Here is a 19,544-nt window from a genome sequence, read left to right as displayed (position 1 = left end):
GCCGAAAATAAAAGGGTTGTATCGTCTGCATGTATAACAAATTTAGCAAGAGAATCTGTGTTAACAATATCGTTAATTTAAATGTTGAATAGCAAAGGTGCCAAAGTACTCCCCTGTGGTACACCGGAAAAAACAGACTTTGTATTAGATGGAAAGCCATTTAAATAGACAAACTGCTTACGATTACTCAAATATGACTGAAGCAACGTAAGTGCTTGACCCCGAATTCCATAAAGATAAAGTTCTTTTAGCAATAAATTATGGTTTATATAATCGAAGGCTTTTGTAAAATCAATAAATACGGCTAAAGCTATCTGGTTTGCCTCAAAACTCTCTCAAATATTTTTTTTGTTCTAGTAATGCTACATTTGTCGAACGATGCTTCATGAACTCAAATTTATTATTAGTAATTACACGATACTTATTAAAAAAAATTGACAGACGAATGTGAATAAGGTTTTCTAAGCCCTTAGAGAAAACCGGCAAGATAGAGATAGGTCTATAATTTTTTATGTCGTTATTGTCTCCCTTTTTATAAAGCACAGAGACTCTAGATATTTGCATTAGCTGCGGAAACACTCCAGTTGAAAAACATAAATTAAAAATGTAAGTAAGGAAGGGAGTGGTCAGTGGTAAAACATATTTCACCGGCCGAATTCGCATACCATCGGCATCACAGCTATGGCTATTTTTTTTTTAATTCCATAAAGACAGTAGACACCTCTGTATCAGTAACTGGCAATAGAAAAACAAAATTCCTAGTTTTAAAGGTTATATTATCACATGCGGCATCTCTACAGTTGATGTGAGACAAATCAACAAGCCTGTCATTAAATGCGTTTGCCAACGACAAGCCAGTTAATTTCTCCCCTGCAGAAATAATGAATTCTACACGATGGGACGTTTTTCCTTCTATAACTGAATTTAAGTTCTTCCACATAAGGTCAGAACGGCCTACAGAGTTTCTAAAGGATTCATGATGAAAACGCTCCCTTGCTTTTCTAAGGGCGTTTGTCAGTTGATTACGGTACGATTTAAAAGTCCGAAGGTCATTGGGATCTCTAGTTTTGGTGAACTTTCTATATAGCGTATTTTTAACATTTATATTTTCAAGTAGATCTACAGTTATCCATGGCTTCCGAATGCGTTTCTTCACTTTAATTAGTTTGTAAGGAAAATTGCTCTGATAAAGGTTTTTAAACCGCTCAAGCAAAAAATTTCACGCCTCATCGGGATCGCTCTTTGAAAAGATATCCTAATTTGTATTTGCCACAGATTCCGCGAATCTCTCCAAACCATCCGGCGTAACACACTAGACTTGCGCAGAAGTTATTGGAACTTTCTTTTTTATGTTATTCATTTTGACACACATAAAAATTGGAAGATAATCACTGAGGTTATAATTAATTATTCTAGATCTGATACGACTTTCCTCGTAATTTGTTATAAATCAATCAAGGTTTTTGAGGTAACATTAACTCTGGTCGGAGAGTTTATTGCAGTACGACAACCATTTATAAGTATTAAATTTTCCAACTTCCTTTTTGAAACAGTATTGCTTAACATGTTCACATAAAAATCGCCACCTCATATAATGTTCAGCTTGTTTTCATTTCCGAAATCAAAAAGAGCGCCCAGAAAATTCAAAAAAGGGGACAAAGCGCCCGCAGGGGGGCGGTAAATAACCGAAGCAAAGTAGTTTTTTGGTCACTTGTACGTCTTTGATCCGGTCTCGGCCCCGTGCGAAGGCAGGACAGTACTTTATGAGATGCCACAGATCTGCGCGACACTGTTGGAGACAGTGGCTACATCTTAGTGGTGCGGCTGGGGCGGCTGCCACTTACTGACTATGTGCGGCGTGTAGGCCGTGTTCGCGATGACTTTGTTTATAACCCCCCGAAACAAAATCCTGGCTACGTGCCTGACGTATATAGTATGTGAGCAGCAAACCTTGATCTAGACTCCATCATGAGAGAGTTCGGGTCGAGGAGTGCCTAACGACGAACCGTTTTTAGGCACCACTAAGCTCTTCCTTATTTCACGCTGTTTAAAGACGTCAACATGTGAGAAAAATAATTTCACCACAGCTCAAAAGCGGAAGGCCATATATATATATATATATATTAGTTCTAAATAAGCGTCTGTGTGTGTTTCGTCTTTATAGTTGACTATTGACCTAACTGCTTAATTCCTCCCTCCCCCATTTCCGTTGCCCCCCCCCCCCCCCTCCGAAATACCTTCGACGCCGCTGTATATGTATACACCACCTTTGGACGAAAGCTTTTGGCCATCTACCCCGCAATCAAGCCCTTCCGATACTTCGGTGAGGGCCGAAACTTTTACGTGCTGTCTGACCACGAGCCATTAACTTATGCGCTAATTTCCGACAGTACGTCGCATTTTTCACAAGGGGTGCGACACATGGTCTACATTTCTGAATTCACGACCGACATCCGCTATGTAAAGGGCACCAACAACTCTGCGGCCGACGCGCTCTCCGGGATTGGCGTGAACCAATGTTCCTCCGAACATCCTGTGGTTTCTCACGCAGAGCTTGCAGCAGCCAAACGCGTTGATCCCGAACTTGCACGCCTCAAAGAAAGATCAGCAACTCTTGCATTCGAGGACATCCGGATGTCCGACTTCGACATCACGGTCACATGTGATATGCTAAAAAAACAACCCCGCCCCTTCGTCCCAACCCATTTAAGTCGGGCAGTCTTCGACTCACTTCACAGCTTATCCCACCCTGGAATAAGAGCTACTCAGCGTCTACTTGCGGCAAGGTTCATCTGGCCACGTATCAACGCTGACGTGTGGGGTTGTGATAAGACCTGCGTGCAATGCCAGCGCTCGAAGATTCATCGGCATACCATTACACCATTGGGGACATTTGTCCCACCAGACGCACGTTTCAGCCAGATCCATATTGACGTAGTAGGACCGTTTCCTCCCTCTCACGACTACGGCTATATCTTGACAGCTGTGCATCGTTTCACGCGGTGGCCCGAGGTTGCCCCAATGTGGACTTCCCAGCTCAAACAGTCGCCCGCACACTCATCGAAATGTGGGTGAGTCAGTGTCGTCCCGCAGACTATTACTACCGACCAGGGACGGCAATTTGAATCGTCGCTGTTTCGGAGCATCTCCTCTTTCCTCGGAGTTAGACACATGCACACAACAGCTTATCATCCAATATCTAACGGAATGGTTGGACACTTTCACCGCCAACTCAAAGCAGCGAACATGGCACAGCCGAACAGCCTAGCGTGGACAAAAGCCCTCCCTCTGGTCATGCAGAGAATCTGAACAGCCTTTAAATCCGACATCCACTGCAGCGCAAGGAGTTGATTTACGGCACATCACTCAGTCTGCCAGGAGTATTCCTCCACCTATCAACTGACACTGGGCTAGAAAGTGCAGAAAACTATGTTCAGCGACTGCGCGTCCTCATGCAGGACCTCGGACCTACCAACACTATCCTCTATTCACCCCTAAGCTGAGACTTCGGTGGAAGCTATACGTTCTCGTTGGACCCGTCATACGCCTCTCTTTCGCCACGTCATCACTCTCCTGCCCATACCCACGCGCAGAGAGCACGGTCAGGTGATAAGAGAAAGGCAGCTGATTGGTCCGGCGCGCACGTAGCTCCCACCGTAGTCTCAGCTTAGGGGTGAACGGAGTATAGGGTGCCTTCCACATGATACACCTCTATCTCGAGTTATATTCTACGGTGCACGCACGCCCTTTTGAGACGCTACCGCGTCAAGAAGCCACCACAGCCTCCGTACGACGGACCGTTTCGAGTCCTATGACGCTATCGAAAGTCTATGACGCTGCTAGTCAACGGTAGGGACAAAGTCGTTTCGTTAGACCGAGTGAAGCCCGCACATCATGACACTGACTTTTGCGTGTCAACAGAAACACGAGTCCAGGGAGCTCGTCAAGCTAGTTTCCGTTCCGACAATACCCAAAACTGTGTCGCGATAGACATCACGACTCTTCACCACACCGGACATCTCAGACACAGAGACGCTCGTCACTTCTAAATCTTGGCTATAGTGGGGGAGTACTGTAGTGACCAGCCGGAGAGGAAGAAAAGGACGAGGCACCCGCATCTACTCAAGATGCTTTCTAACCACGGCATTTAAGCTCTTGTAAATATTGTAAAGTAAGACGCGATGTAGAGGAAACGTCCCCTACACTGTATTGTAGAGAGTGGCCAACTGCTCGATCGTGAACACGTGGTTTATGGACCGCGTTTCCAATACGAGCTGCGAGCAGGTGACTATAAAGCGCTGATCGTCTGCAAACGTCTCCGCCTTCCCAGCTAATTTCCTCCTCGAGACACGAAAAAGCAGCGCATATGTATTTGGGACAGATCGCCACAGAAGCAAACGCTCCCGATTGCTTGAGATGGACCCTCTCTTCAATCTAGGCTCTCTATCCTGCCCCATCGAAGGTGAAGCCACCATCCTGAAGCAACGGCGGCGGCGCGCAACTTCTTGGACGACGGCCCCCATTGTATTTTCCTCTGTGCGACAGGCTTTGAGTATACAGGAGGCGTTGCTTCGAAATGCGAGCAAAGCCAATACAAAGCACGCGCAATGCGCACGAACTCTGAAGATGGCATCGGCCAGAAGCCCTTTTCTGGAATAGGGCTGTAGCTCTCAAGTGTGGGCAGCGCCTCCGGCGAGCAAAATCGAACATTTCTCGGGAGCATTTCGGTTGCGCGTCATTGCGCTTTTTCGCGCTGCTCGCGGACGCTAAGCGGGCAGAATAATTTTATTGGTGGATAAAAATGTTTGGGAGAAGAGAAGAAGAACAAAAAGGGGGCCAGAAGAAAATTACACTTATCGTGTTGGCGGGACAGCACGAGCTAGATTTCTCTTTTGTTTATTTAAACCTCTTTTTAGTTCCTTCAGACGCTCTCTTAGGGCGCGTGAACAAATGCTGTCGTACGCTTGTAATAGCCGACTCAAGGCCTGTCCAAACAGGACACAACTAGAATCGTCAGGCGACACGACTCCTGCAAAAATCGTCAAAATTGAAGCGATTTTTGCAGAAGTCGTAACGCCTGACAATTTCTGTGGCCAAGCCAACATCACAACTTTCCTCCTCGCCGCCTCCACTTTTCTTTGACGTCGATGCTCGTCAGATTTGACGTCACACGCCACCTGCCACTGGTGTTCTTCCGCGGCTCGCTGACGTCGCTACGGGACGCCTTTTTCGGAGGTCGATGCGGGGCAGTGACGTCCGTGACGTCCCTGCCGGAAGCGTACATACGAGCGATTTTTTTAACATTCATATTAAAAATAGCGCAAAAGAGACGGGACAAAAAGACGAAGAAGCACACAGGACAAGCGCTATGCGCTTGTCCTGTGTGCTTCTTCGTCTTTTTGTCCCGTCTCTTTTGCGCTATTTTTAATATGAATGTCCACTACCAACTTGCCCAGCAGACCAAGCTTTTACGATTTTTTTTAACGTTTCGTGGAGAGTTTCTTGCAGATTGTTCTGCCCAGTGTTCGGGCGGGGGAGGCGGCGGTTGCGGCGTGTTATTAGACAGTTCTAGTGGACCGTACGCTATAGCTTTGCGTACGCAAGGAGATTGCGGGTCGTGAGGGTGCATGTGCAGAACGCAATAGAAAGGCTAGCTTATTGCGTACGCACGCAACGCTGGGGATTTTGCGTTGCTGGCTAGCGGGCCTTGCGGGACGCTCTCGAGAGATCTCGGACCCAACGAGAGCGCCAGTTTCAAGATGGCGGTTGCCTCGACTGGCGCAGCAAGGGCGACGTGGTGTTTTCGAAGTTCTGTGTTACGTGAAATTGCGTGGTGTTCAGCTCGGCGATTCTTTTTGGGACCTACCGCGGTCGAATCAGATCGCCCTGCAGCTGAAGGAGTGCACAGTGGAAATGTTCGCCACTCGCAGTGTGCGTCGACGCTGCGATCTACTCAACGCTAAGCCTATTCCCACAGTTCACCGCCGACGGACGAACGACTCTAAAAGAAATCGCCGAAGTTCTCGCTATGCACTGGACATCAGGGTCATGAATTTCATTCCGCGATAGCATTGATAAAAGGTGCCGTTTCCACGGGACGACTGACGGAGGCTCCGTGATACGCACTCGTACTCGTAGCCAGAGGTCGGCATTTTAGGTCGCCCTCACTCACCCTCACAGCCACACTCACCTAAGCCCCTCACTCACCCCCATCCTCACAGTCACACTCACCTTCAGCCCTCCACTCACCCTCACTGAACCTCACGGCCCTCACGCCCCTCACGCACTCATAGCCCTTACGCCCCTCACGCACTCACCGCCCTCACGGCCCTCACGCACTCATGGCCCTCACGCCACTCACGCACTCACCGCCCTCACGGCCCTCACCGCCCCTCACGCACTCATAGCCCTCACGCACTCACCGCCCTCAAGGCCCTCACCGCCCTCACGGCCCTCACGCACTCATGGCCCTCACGCCCCTCACGCAATTATGGCCCTCACGCCACTCACGCACTCACCGCCCTCACCGCCCCTCACGCACTCATAGCCCTCACGCACTCACCGCCCTCAAGGCCCTCACCGCCCTCACGGCCCTCACGCCCCTCACTCACTCATGACCCTCACGCCCCTCACGCACTCACCGCTCTCACGGCCCTCACCGCCCTCACGCCCCTCACGCACTCATGGCCCTCACGCCACTCACCGCCCCTCACGCACTCATAGCCCTCACGCATTCACCGCCCTCAAGGCCCTCACCGCCCTCACGGCCCTCACGCACTCACGCCCCTCACGCAATCATGGCCGTCACGCCACTCACGCACTCACCGCCCTCACGGCCCTCACCGCCCCTCACGCACTCATAGCCCTCACGCACTCACCGCCCTCAAGGCCCTCACCGCCCTCACGGCCCTCACGCACTCATGGCCCTCACGCCACTCACCGCCCTCACGCCACTCACCGCCCTCACTCACTCATGGCCCTCACACCCCTCACGCACTCATAACCCCTACGCCACTCCCCGCCCTCACGTCCCTCACGCACTCACACCCCTCACGCACTCATGGCCCTCACGCCCCTCACGCACTCATGGCCCTCACACCCCTCACGCACTCAACGCCCTCACGGCCCTCACGCACTCATGGCACTCACGCCACTCACGCCACTCAGGCCCGCTTCAGATGGGGCAATTTCGACCAGAAACTTGACGTCGCAACACCAGCAACACGGGCCGCCCGTGTTCACACGCAGCAACCAATTGCTGAAATTTGCCATCATCATCATGAAATTTTATTTTTCTTGCACTATCTAATGCATCTTTCTGAAACAGTTTATTTCCAAAAACGATCAGTTTCAAACGCGAACCAAGTCTTTTGTTGTTATCATCACCGGCACGAGGTATCACGTGAAAATATCGCGTCCCTGATTAGATGCAGGCGCTTCTAAAGCGTCTTCGAATTGCTCCGAGTTGCTCGCGTGTTTCGAGCCGGACCGGATCCCAGCAATTCGTGTCGATCTGAGGAAAGCTAGGGAACAACCCGCCATAAACATCGAAATTGCTGAGAAAGTTGCTCCGTCTGAAGGGGGCCTCACGCACTCACCGCCCTCACGCCCCTCACGGCCCTCACATCCCTCATGCACTCACCACCCTCACGGCCCTCACATTCCTCACGCCCCTCATGCCTCACACACTGACCGCCCTCACGCACTCATGGCCCTCACACCCCTCACGCACTCACCGCCCTCACACCCCTCACGCCACTCACGCACTCATGGCGATCACGCACTCACCGCCCTCACGGCCCTCACGGTCCTCACAGCCCTCACTCACCCTCACACTCATGAATATTCCTGGTTCTGAAACTCACTCACCTTCACCTCACCTGTGAAGATGAGGGTGAGTGAGGGTGAGTGAGGGCCCTCATGAGTGAGGTTTGCCGAGGTATGCTCGTAGCCTCTGTACGCCGCAGAAAAGCGCGCTTGACGAGGCAGCTGTGGCTTGGTTTAATCTGAAATAAAATGATTGGACACTTTTTCTTTTTCAATATTTCTTTCCAGGAGCATGGTTCCGCTATAAGCACGCGGAATTCTACGGCTCTAGCAAATTTAACCAAGATCATGCGCGGTGTTCACTCGAAAACGTAACGCACAACTAAATTTGGTTCGACCAGGTCATTTTTAGCGTACGCAATACTATTGCGTATTGCGTACGTAAGATCCAGCAACGCTATACTAAAACTGTATATTGTTGCAGTGCCATGCGCTAAAGAACAGAGGCCAGATTCACGAAACGATATTACGCCGAATACGTACAACAACAACTCCGGAGCCGTCTTTCTACGGTCAAATCAACATGACGCACAACGTCGCTCAGTTACTTGGTCGCGACGACCAACGGACATTTATTTTTGTACGTGCTCTTCTCGCGGGTCCCGATTTCAAGCAGCAAGAAAAAAGAAGGAAGTACTCGAAACCGGCCACGACGAACACGAACGCTGGATCCGCAAACACCCGTGAAAAGCTACAACGGCAACGATGACACCGACCGAGCGAGCTCGGCAGAATTTAGGCGTAGCAAGCACTCCGACTCGGCGCTGTGTTGCTCTGACCAGCGTCTGCGCTGCTCTGACGATCCTTGGCGAAGACCGTTTGTCCACGACCGGCTGGCTTGCTGAATGGAATACGCGCTTGCGCGACCCTTGTGAACCCTTCCCGTATTATAATTTGATCGCTGCACCTCAATTCTACAGGGTGAAACAAGGAGACGCCATGCTCTTTAAATCGACCGGAAAATTCGGTTTCTAAACCTATCGCGCTACGACTTTGTGCAGCGTTGCCCACAGATGGTGCATTTTTTTTTTTTTTTTTTTTGTAAAATTTGCAAAGAGCGAACTTACCTGAGGAAAAAGTAAAGAAAGAAAAAGGCTTAGCTCCTATGGAAAGCCACCGACGCCACCGGTCTCCAAACAACACGGCGCCGTTTCGCACGGGACACAAGAGATAGCGCAACGCCGTCAACGAACGAGCATACGACGCCGAGAGCCAGCGTCTTAAGCAGACAATCTTCTCGACTCAAAAGCGGCGCGCGTTCCGCAGGCGGCGACAATCGCAGAAACAAAAACAGGCGCGGTAACAACAAGGAACTGCAGTTCCTTGTCTGCTAAATACGCCGGCTCGCGGCGTCGTCTGCTCGTTCGTTGGCGGCAGTTGGCGTCGCGACCGCTTGCGCCATCTCTTGTCTCCCGTGCGAAACGGCGCCGTGTTGTTTGTAGACCGGTGGCGTCGCTGCGTTTCCATAGGAGCTAAGCCTTTTTCTTTCTTTACTTTTTCCTCAGGTAAGTTCGCTCTTTGCAAATTTTACAAAAAAAAAAAAAAAAATGCACCATCTGTGGGCAACGCTGCACAAAGTCGTAGCGTGATAGGTTAAGAAACCGAATTTTCCGGTCGTTTTAAAGAGCCTGGCGTATCCTTGTTTCACCCTGTAGATTAAGAGGTCAATATCGCCCCCTTGTCATCTCCTTGTTTTCCGAGGCAGCGGTGACGAACGCTGCCGTCGAAAAGGGACTCTCATCGATTCTATCTCTGTTTTGCGTGATATGGAGCTCAAATAAACGCCGCATGGATTACCTTCGTAACGCGGTATGTACACGTACACTTTGTTATTAGTATGCCATTTTTATTTTGACGACTGTACGTCACTGTCGAGCTATAGCAGTTCCTGGGAGCTACGCAATGAAGGTCCCACCTTTTTTTGCCGAGTGTCACGTCAGTTTCGAGGGGTAATCTTATACCCCCGTCAGACGGGTCAGACGGGCATGACATTACAGCTCGGCCAATCCGCGTGTTTAATACGCCGCACTGCGCGTGCACGCGCCACGTGCAGAACCAGCATCACGAGCTGATTCGCCGAGCGGTGAATGACATTCGATCAAAATGTTATTTACTTTACCGTCTGACAGGGGAATTAAAAGATCGGCCCCGAAGCACTTCGATCAAACGCGCGCGCTTCCGCTCCCAGTGTGCACAGGTATTTACGTGGCTCTTGCTGACACTCTCGTTACTCTCGTAACGTATCTTTTTTAACGTCGGCTCGCTCCTGCATTTCCGAGGCCGCGGAAAACGCCGCGGCAATTTGTTTCCATCTACGACGCTTTGAAAACGACTGGCACGGGCCGTCTTTTACCAACTATGACAGTTGTGTTGGCTTCGGAGGAACGCGCTGGGAGCATGCTCCGGAGGAGCGCGCGAAGTGAAAAGGTGAAGATGTCAAGGTAACAAAATAGGTACAGTCGTGTGCGATATGACGGTGAACGCCGGGCCGTCGACCGCTCCGAGCTATCAGCGAAATGACGCGGCTGCCGTGGCAGCCGCGTCATGGCAGCACGGAACGGTGGACGGTCCGGCGTTCACCTTCATACCGCGATAAGAAAGTGAGGCGTCACGGCAGCCACCTCATGGCGCTGATAGCACGGAGCGGTGGACGGTACCTTCATATCGCGATAAGAAAGCGAGGCGTCACGGCAGCCGCGTCATGGCGCTGATAGCACGGAGCGGTGGACGGTCCGGCGTTCACCTTCATATCGCGATAAGAAAGCGAGGCGTCACGGCAGCCGCGTCATGGCACTGATAGCACGGAGCGGTGGACGGTCCGGCGTTCACCTTCATATCGCGATAAGAAAGCGAGGCGTCACGGCAGCCGCGTCATGGCGCTGATAGCACGGAGCGGTGGACGGTCCGGCGTTCACCTTCATATCGCGATAAGAAAGCGAGGCGTCACGGCAGCCGCGTCATGGCACTGATAGCACGGAGCGGTGGACGGTCCGGCGTTCACCTTCATATCGCGATAAGAAAGCGAGGCGTCACGGCAGCCGCGTCATGGCGCTGATAGCACGGAGCGGTGGACGGTCCGGCGTTCACCCTCATATCGCGATAAGAAAGCGAGGCGTCACGGCAGCCGCGTCATGGCACTGATAGCACGGAGCGGTGGACGGTCCGGCGTTCACCTTCATATCGCGATAAGAAAGCGAGGCGTCACGGCAGCCGCGTCATGGCACTGATAGCACGGAGCGGTGGACGGTCCGGCGTTCACCTTCATATCGCGATAAGAAAGTGAGGCGTCACGGCAGCGGCGTCATGGCACTGATAGCACGGAGCGGTGGACGGTCCGGCGTTCACCTTCATATCGCGATAAGAAAGCGAGGCGTCACGGCAGCCGCGTCATGGCGCTGATAGCACGGAGCGGTGGACGGTCCGGCGTTCACCTTCATATCGCGATAAGAAAGCGAGGCGTCACGGCAGCCGCGTCATGGCACTGATAGCACGGAGCGGTGGACGGTCCGGCGTTCACCTTCATATCGCGATAAGAAAGCGAGGCGTCACGGCAGCCGCGTCATGGCACTGATAGCACGGAGCGGTGGACGGTCCGGCGTTCACCTTCATATCGCGATAAGAAAGCGAGGCGTCACGGCAGCCGCGTCATGGCACTGATAGCACGGAGCGATGGACGGTCCGGCGTTCACCTTCATATCGCGATAAGAAAGCGAGGCGTCACGGCAGCCGCGTCATGGCACTGATAGCACGGAGCGGTGGACGGTCCGGCGTTCACCTTCATATCGCAATTAGAAAGCGAGGCGTCACGGCAGCCGCGTCATGGCGCTGATAGCACGGAGCGGTGGACGGTCCGGCGTTCACCTTCATATCGCGATAAGCGAGGCGTCACGGCAGCCGCGTCATGGCGCTGATAGCACGGAGCGGTGGACGGTCCGGCGTTCACCTTCATATCGCGATAAGAAAGCGAGGCGTCACGGCAGCCGCGTCATGGCACTGATAGCACGGAGCGGTGGACGGTCCGGCGTTCACCTTCATATCGCGATAAGAAAGCGAGGCGTCACGGCAGCCGCGTCATGGCACTGATAGCACGGAGCGGTGGACGGTCCGGCGTTCACCTTCATATCGCGATAAGAAAGCGAGGCGTCACGGCAGCCGCGTCATGGCACTGATAGCACGGAGCGGTGGACGGTCCGGCGTTCACCTTCATATCGCGATAAGAAAGCGAGGCGTCACGGCAGCCGCGTCATGGCACTGATAGCACGGAGCGGTGGACGGTCCGGCGTTCACCTTCATATCGCGATAAGAAAGCGAGGCGTCACGGCAGCCGCGTCATGGCGCTGATAGCACGGAGCGGTGGACGGTCCGGCGTTCACCTTCATATCGCGATAAGAAAGCGAGGCGTCACGGCAGCCGCGTCATGGCACTGATAGCACGGAGCGGTGGACGGTCCGGCGTTCACCTTCATATCGCGATAAGAAAGCGAGGCGTCACGGCAGCCGCGTCATGGCGCTGATAGCACGGAGCGGTGGACGGTCCGGCGTTCACCTTCATATCGCGATAAGAAAGCGAGGCGTCACGGCTGCCGCGTCATGGCGCTGATAGCACGGAGCGGTGGACGGTCCGGCGTTCACCTTCATATCGCGATAAGAAAGCGAGGCGTCACGGCAGCCGCGTCATGGCACTGATAGCACGGAGCGGTGGACGGTCCGGCTTTCAGCTTCATATCGCGATAAGAAAGCGAGGCGTCACGGCAGCCGCGTCATGGCACTGATAGCACGGAGCGGTGGACGGTCCGGCGTTCACCTTCATATCGCGATAAGAAAGCGAGGCGTCACGGCAGCCGCGTCATGGCGCTGATAGCACGGAGCGGTGGACGGTCCGGCGTTCACCTTCATATCGCGATAAGAAAGCGAGGCGTCACGGCAGCCGCGTCATGGCACTGATAGCACGGAGCGGTGGACGGTCCGGCGTTCACCTTCATATCGCGATAAGAAAGCGAGGCGTCACGGCAGCCGCGTCATGGCGCTGATAGCACGGAGCGGTGTACGTTCCGGCGTTCACCTTCATATCTCGATAAGAAAGCGAGGCGTCACGGCAGCCGCGTCATGGCGCTGATAGCACGGAGCGGTGGACGGTCCGGCGTTCACCTTCATATCGCGATAAGAAAGCGAGGCATCACGGCAGCCGCGTCATGGCACTGATAGCACGGAGCGGTGGACGGTCCGGCGTTCACCTTCATATCGCGATAAGAAAGGGAGGCGTCACGGCAGCCGCGTCATGGCACTGATAGCACGGAGCGGTGGACGGTCCGGCGTTCACCTTCATATCGCGATAAGAAAGCGAGGCGTCACGGCAGCCGCGTCATGGCACTGATAGCACGGAGCGGTGGACGGTCCGGCGTTCACCTTCATATCGCGATAAGAAAGCGAGGCGTCACGGCAGCCGCGTCATGGCACTGATAGCACGGAGCGGTGGACGGTCCGGCGTTCACCTTCATATCGCGATAAGAAAGCGAGGCGTCACGGCAGCCGCGTCATGGCACTGATAGCACGGAGCGGTGGACGGTCCGGCGTTCACCTTCATATCGCGATAAGAAAGCGAGGCGTCACGGCAGCCGCGTCATCGCGCTGATAGCACGGAGCGGTGGACGGTCCAGCGTTCACCTTCATATTGCCGGCGAATGTACAAATAACTCTCTTTTGACGAAAACCGGACATGACGTCACAGACGTCAAACTACTACTCTGTCCCTTGCTCTGCCCTGTATCGACCTCCGAATGAGGCGTCCCCGTCGCTACCGCCGTCGTCTCGGCTGGAAGGTCTACCAGGTCTATTGGCTTCGGGTGGATTCGGGGCATTTCTGCGTCGAAGCGTGCGTTTCGCTTCCCGCAGGAAAGCGAAACGCTTTCCCGTTTTCAGGACTTGAAAAACGGTGGAGGCCTTGAGCGATTGACCGACAGCCAACAGAGCGTGTAAGTGGCTCTCCGGACCCACGTGATGAGCAGATCAAGGCCGCCGTGGAGGACACGGGCGAAATTTGACAAAAAAACTTTCCCCCGGCGAGAAAAAAAAACAAAAAACGTTAGGAAGCGGAGCGCCGAACGATTTGTTGGAGTCGTATCACCTGACAATGTTTGTGGTGTCCTGTTTAGACAGGACACGACGGACCGAATCGCAATTTTCGTCCGCGGACCGTGTACCACGTGGCCGTCACGTCACTGATTCCTGTGACCCACGCCTCACCCGCGGACGTGCGGACTGATAAATTCGAGCGCCTTTTCACTCGCGGATTTATGGCGGGAGATTGACTTGAAAAGCGCTTTGTCTGGCAATGATACAATGTTTTTTGTTTCTGTTTTTTTTTACTTGTTTTTGGGCGATTAAAGCAAAAATGGCGCATCGTTGTGTTTGGTGCGTTTGCTGGTTCCGTTTTTTCGTGCGATTCTTGGTTCCTCGCGTGAAGGAAACTGCAGGAACTTTGTCCGGCTGACGCAACACAGGTTCCGGTACTCCTCCGGGTGCGTGTGAAGAGGCTCCCGTCGAAACTCGTCTAGCACGCCGCGATAATTATTAGGCTTTTGCCAAGCAAGAGCTTTCTTGTGGCTGTGGTGTGCTTGAGTGTTATGCACGAGCGCGGAGTGCGTGAAGGCATCTCCAAACGCCCCTCCGCGAGCCCAGACCTTCGTCGCTTCTACGCCGAACCCTTCTCGAGCAGGACCATGCCTGTGACACTGTCATGCCTTGGGTTAGTAAAGCTAGTGGCGTTTCGCGCGAAGCCTATCACAGTGTTTTGTCTCGATCTGTACGGAACAGCGGCGCACGATTCTTTATCGCGGCAGCAAACGTCGATTTCTCTCTTGGACAACGGTGCCACGGTGCAATATTGGAGTTTTGCGGCACTGTGGGGTGGCGAAAAGGTTCGGTCCAGCCTCGCTGGCGGCTGCTCGTCGTCTCCGTCTTGTAGATGCGCTTGGGAGACGGACGAACCGCGGACATGTCGTCACGTGATCAATCCGTCCGTGTCTCGTGCATGATCGAACGCAGCAGTGGCGCTTTATGCTCGATACAAGCATTACATGGGCGCGTCTTGGGTGAGCTCGCGGCCCCTGGCCGAGAGAAACAAGCCTATGGTACACCACGCGTTCGTGGAGATAAAAAAGAGCGGGATGGGAAGGGGAGAGGGGAGATATTTGTCATGCAGGTGTTACATAACTGTTTCTCCCAGTACCCTGGATCAATATATACAAAAGAAAGACCAAAAGTCTATATGAGCCGACGTCCCACTAAGCCGCAGGGGTCTCAGACACGCGGCCTGCCACTCGCTGGGACACGGCACGCAGGCAACCGGCTGCGAGCTCCTGTTCCCATGTCTCGAGAGCTAGAAATGACATAGGCCATTATCATTTGACGTCGTCTATTCATTTTCGATCGAAACATAGCTCTGCTCTTTAACTTTTAATTTGCTTTGTGTTTTGTTTAATTTATGCTTTCCAGCTAGCTGTGTGTCATTTTACGGAAATTCATCTACTATTCTCGCCTTCAGATATGCTTTCCAGCTAGCTGTGTGTCATTTTACGGAAATTCATCTACTATTCTCGCCTTCAGAAAATGCCACCAGCAAAATGCAAGTATTTTCTGAAATTGCTGCTATTAGAATCGTCAGAAGAACGGGAACTCACTGAAGAATATTTATTTTTCGAGACATGAAAAGTTCGATTTATTTGCGAGTGAACTGAGTAATGGACACGACAATATGATCGCTCTCTTGGTTTATTAAAAAAAATGTTAGCACGTCGGCGGGGCGGCGCCATTCTAACTTTTATTATTACAAAATTTAAGGCCCCAAAGTCTCTGATTTGTTCCTTTGATCTGTTTCGTAAACAAATGAAAGTTATAGAGATGTCACTGGGCGAAACTGCGCGTCTACAAAAAGCAGAGAGCACGAGGTTCCTTCTTCATGGAATATTTTAACTTCCCCTTCCGCCTTACGTTGGCCCTCGACTCTTCGGCGGTGGGCTATTTTGCTCCCACACTAAGATGAGTCTCAGACCCCTGCCCTAAGCCTAATATCGTCAAAACAAGAAATGTCATTGTGGGCGCCTGTAGCATCAAGTCTAGTAAAGAAAACTTGTAAGCAAGAAAAAATAAACTGTCTTGTTGACAGGTGTTTTTTGCCGATATAAATGCCACATGCGTCCACAACCTTTACTTCTTGATTTGATACTTTGCGGCTTAGGTGGCCGTCGGCTGATTGAGAAATTTCCTCTTTCTGTAACGTTAAGTACTCAAAACTTCGCGTTCTATCCCAACCACTATAGCGTAACATTTTCACGGAGTTTGAGCTTTATGCATATAGTTCTACTTTACGAAAGCTGAAAAACACGACACGATTCTCTTTTCTCACGAGCGCCTGTTATCTTGCGACTCCAGTAAAACGGACGGCACCTAGCGGGAAAACACTGAACTGGCCGGAGCAGGTCCTTTCGCGATTTCTACTCGTCAACTTACTGAAGGCCCAAACCTCTTCTGACTTCCCCGTTTCCTTTCACACCAAAGAAACTACTCGCCTGTGGCTTTGGTATGCTATGCTCACCGTCAGCATGGCAACGAAGCGTCTCCTGGATAGAAACAGACGCTAGCGCGCATGCTGAAGCCAGCAATAGCGGAGGCTGTTCGGCGAATCCCGACGCGCCGATGCGGGGGCGGCGCTGAGGCGAAAGAGGTCGCCTAGCGAACCCTTGGTGGTTCCAATGAGGTTTGGTTCAGCAGTGACACCGTCACGATGGCAGCTGCTGTGACGTCAATGCAAGCGCTAAAGGTTTCGGTTTTGTTCGTCGCAATTCGTTTTGTTATGTTACCCCATTCTAAAACGTTTGAGGCAAAAAAAAATATATACATATATTGGGTTCTTAGCCTTCACTTCAGCGTCAGTTGAGAGATGATCAGCCGTGTGAGGCCTACCTTTATCTCCCACGTTGTGTGGCCGGCGACTCCCGATTCCGAGAGGAAAGACCGATCAGGCAGCCTGCAGTCGACGCTCGTCGATTCCATGAAACGCGCCGGCACAGTGACGTTGCGTTGGACTGCAATCCACACACCGCTTCCGTTCATCTGCACACGTAGAGACATTTTCGCATTTAAATGAGACACGTCTATAGCGTAAGAATATCAACAAGACACAGTACGTGAAGTACCATGTTCACTCGGTTGAAAAAAAATAATGTGTGTATGTTTATACAGCCTGAAGTTGGTCTGCATCAGTGGGCGGCTTGTCCCTCAGCTTTAGATCAGCAATTTTGCCAGTGCGGTACAACCGCTAGCCTGGGGGTATTTAACGTGCACCACGCAGTTGTGATACACGACCGCGCGCCGGTACGATGCTCATCCAGATCGAAACTGGCAGGGGTGAGGATTGAACCCTGACGGAATCCCGCGGTTATGAAAAATTAAGAACCTTCACCTGCGAAATTCTGTAATGCATGAAATGCAGAATTTAAATGGCATCTAACAACCCTAGCATCCATCTTTTTTTTTTTTTTCAAACGATTAAAATGGTTTGGGAACTTGGGAACTTCTTTCCAGAAAAAGCGAAATATTTTCAAAAATACTGATTTGAACCTTCCGCCAGAATGACGTTAACGACAAAATGATGCACTCCTTGCCTTTTTAAATGATCTCATAGAAGAGGTGTCGCTTAACTTTCTCTCTTTCGCTCTCACAGATCACGGCAATCACGAGCGCTGGCGTCTGCCAATCGGCCAATCGCGCGCGGTTGTTGTGCGCCCTTGCCACGTTACAGTACTCCGCATGCAAGCAATGCGTCACTTTTTAGTATTTTGTTTTTCTTGCAGTGTTTCACCATAGCTTGTTTGCGAGGCGATAAAGTATTGATGAGATGAGTACCTATAAGATTTGAGACCATAAAAGTATCTATGTAGGACATGTCAGTAGTCCTTAAAGGCCCCGGTCCCGCGACAGTCATCTTGAACGGCTACAAAAATGTTTTTAGTTAATTAAAATAAATGTAAACATACATGCTCGAAAGTAGCTTTGCTATCTTCTCGTTAATTTTAAGGCAAGTTATCCTAGTCATAGGCAAATAATTTCGATAGATAAGAGGCCCTTTCTGAAGTTGATCTTGGCAGCCATGACATGCTGCCTTGACGGTGGTCGAAAATGCGGCTGGTCACTAGTTTTGGTCAAGGCGATGCCATTCCGTGCTTTTACTATTTCAGAAAAGGGCTTCTGGGCGGCGCGACTTTCAGAGTTCGTGCGTACGACGCGTGCTGTCCTCGCTCTCCGAAGACACCAACATACTCGGGCCGAGCTGCGAAGTTCGCTTATCTCTAATTATTGTACACATTCGAACGGTGTACGCCCCGGCGATCGCCAGCTCTGGCTTTGGAGATTCACTATCGTGGACCAGAATTGTCTGGTTCGCATTCTCAGTTTGTTCACTATGGACAAAATGAGTGACTAGAACGCCACCCCCAGACACTAGCCCAAAAATCGACAGCGAAGTTAGTATGTAACTGAAATTTAAATAAAAACGTCTTCGCGCAAAACAAAAAAAAAAAAAAAAAAAATTTTTTTGCGAGTTTGTTTTTAAATCGGCGATTGGGGGGAGTTGCTTGTTGCGTTTTTGTCAGTGGCGCTGTCCCCACCGGCGACTTCAGTCCCTTGTCGCGCCACCGTTGCCGACGTCGACAATTGCGCCTCTTGCCACGCCTTCGGCGACAGCAGTGGAGAAGTTTTCTTTGGAGCAGCCTTTGTCACGTGGTTCCCTCCTCGTAGGCCTTTTGGCAGCGTTAAAAGCAGGTCTACTGAAGTCACTGGCAGTGCAAGAAACGCGCTTCATGCCCTCTGCGCTTCATGCCCTCTCATGGACAGCGGAGAGGTAAAAAGGCCCGAGGTACACCTCGGGCCTTATAAGCATTTCTTATGAGTTGTGAATGCGAAAGTATGCATGCCGTTCCCCCGCTCCCTTATTTCGCCTGCGGCGTACTTGCGTCGACGGTCCAGCGCGCGCGCTCTCCTCGCCACGCTGACCTTGGGCGTGGAGCGGTGGAGCCACTGCCTCGATGACACGCAGCGCCATGGAGATGCGCTAACTGAAACTGACGCGCGGCGGCTTCATATCACTGCCGTTTTGCGTGGCTTCGTGCGTGGTTTCAAAGCCGGGATACCTCAGATCGCGGCTTCGGGAATTTATCTGCCGTTTGGCGCGGCTGATGACGTCGGCTCGCTCCATGGGACAGCTAATGCTCGCATTAAAAGATGCTTGGGATGTAAGCTCTCAGTGATCCGAGTTGCATCGAGAAGCGGCGGCTACTAGCAACGCTAGGGAGTTGCCCAGCCCACCTTGATGTACTTCACGGATGACCTTCTCTATGATCTTGCAGGATAGAGAGTGCGGTGCAGGATAGAGAGTGTGGTGAGGTCCGACGGGATAATATATCAGGTCCTGACGAAAATCGGAAATGACTTTCTGGAACTTTTAGTGAAGCGGTTCAAACACCGTCTAGGAAAAGGACGAAGTGCTGGAAATTGGAAGACCGTGAACGTCATGCAGGTATTGAAACCAGTGAGGTCATCAACAAACGCTGCATCACACAGGCAGTGTCAGCCACGTTGTGCGTGCCAAAGCTATTTGAGAGGCTGAAGTTAGGCGAGACTGTGCTGGTACCTGGAAGAGTCGCAGATTCTCCCAAAATGTAT

General features: G+C 51.8%; 1 protein-coding gene across 1 annotated transcript in view; it reads right to left on the bottom strand.

The window, feature by feature from the left end:
* Positions 1-19,544, bottom strand: part of LOC8050709 (von Willebrand factor D and EGF domain-containing protein) — a 148,979-nt gene that overhangs the window by 78,510 nt on the left and 50,925 nt on the right. The window contains exon 14 of the mRNA XM_040220802.2: positions 16,788-16,937. Within this exon, the coding sequence (XP_040076736.1) occupies positions 16,788-16,937 (150 nt within the window). The remainder of the gene's footprint in view (positions 1-16,787; positions 16,938-19,544) is intronic.

The sequence above is a fragment of the Ixodes scapularis genome, unplaced genomic scaffold, assembly GCF_016920785.2.
Source record: "Ixodes scapularis isolate PalLabHiFi unplaced genomic scaffold, ASM1692078v2 PGA_scaffold9__187_contigs__length_104089568, whole genome shotgun sequence".
NCBI lineage: Eukaryota > Metazoa > Arthropoda > Arachnida > Ixodida > Ixodidae > Ixodes > Ixodes scapularis.
The sequence above is the reverse complement of the archived record's forward strand: the minus strand, read 5'-3'. Positions and strand labels throughout refer to the sequence as shown.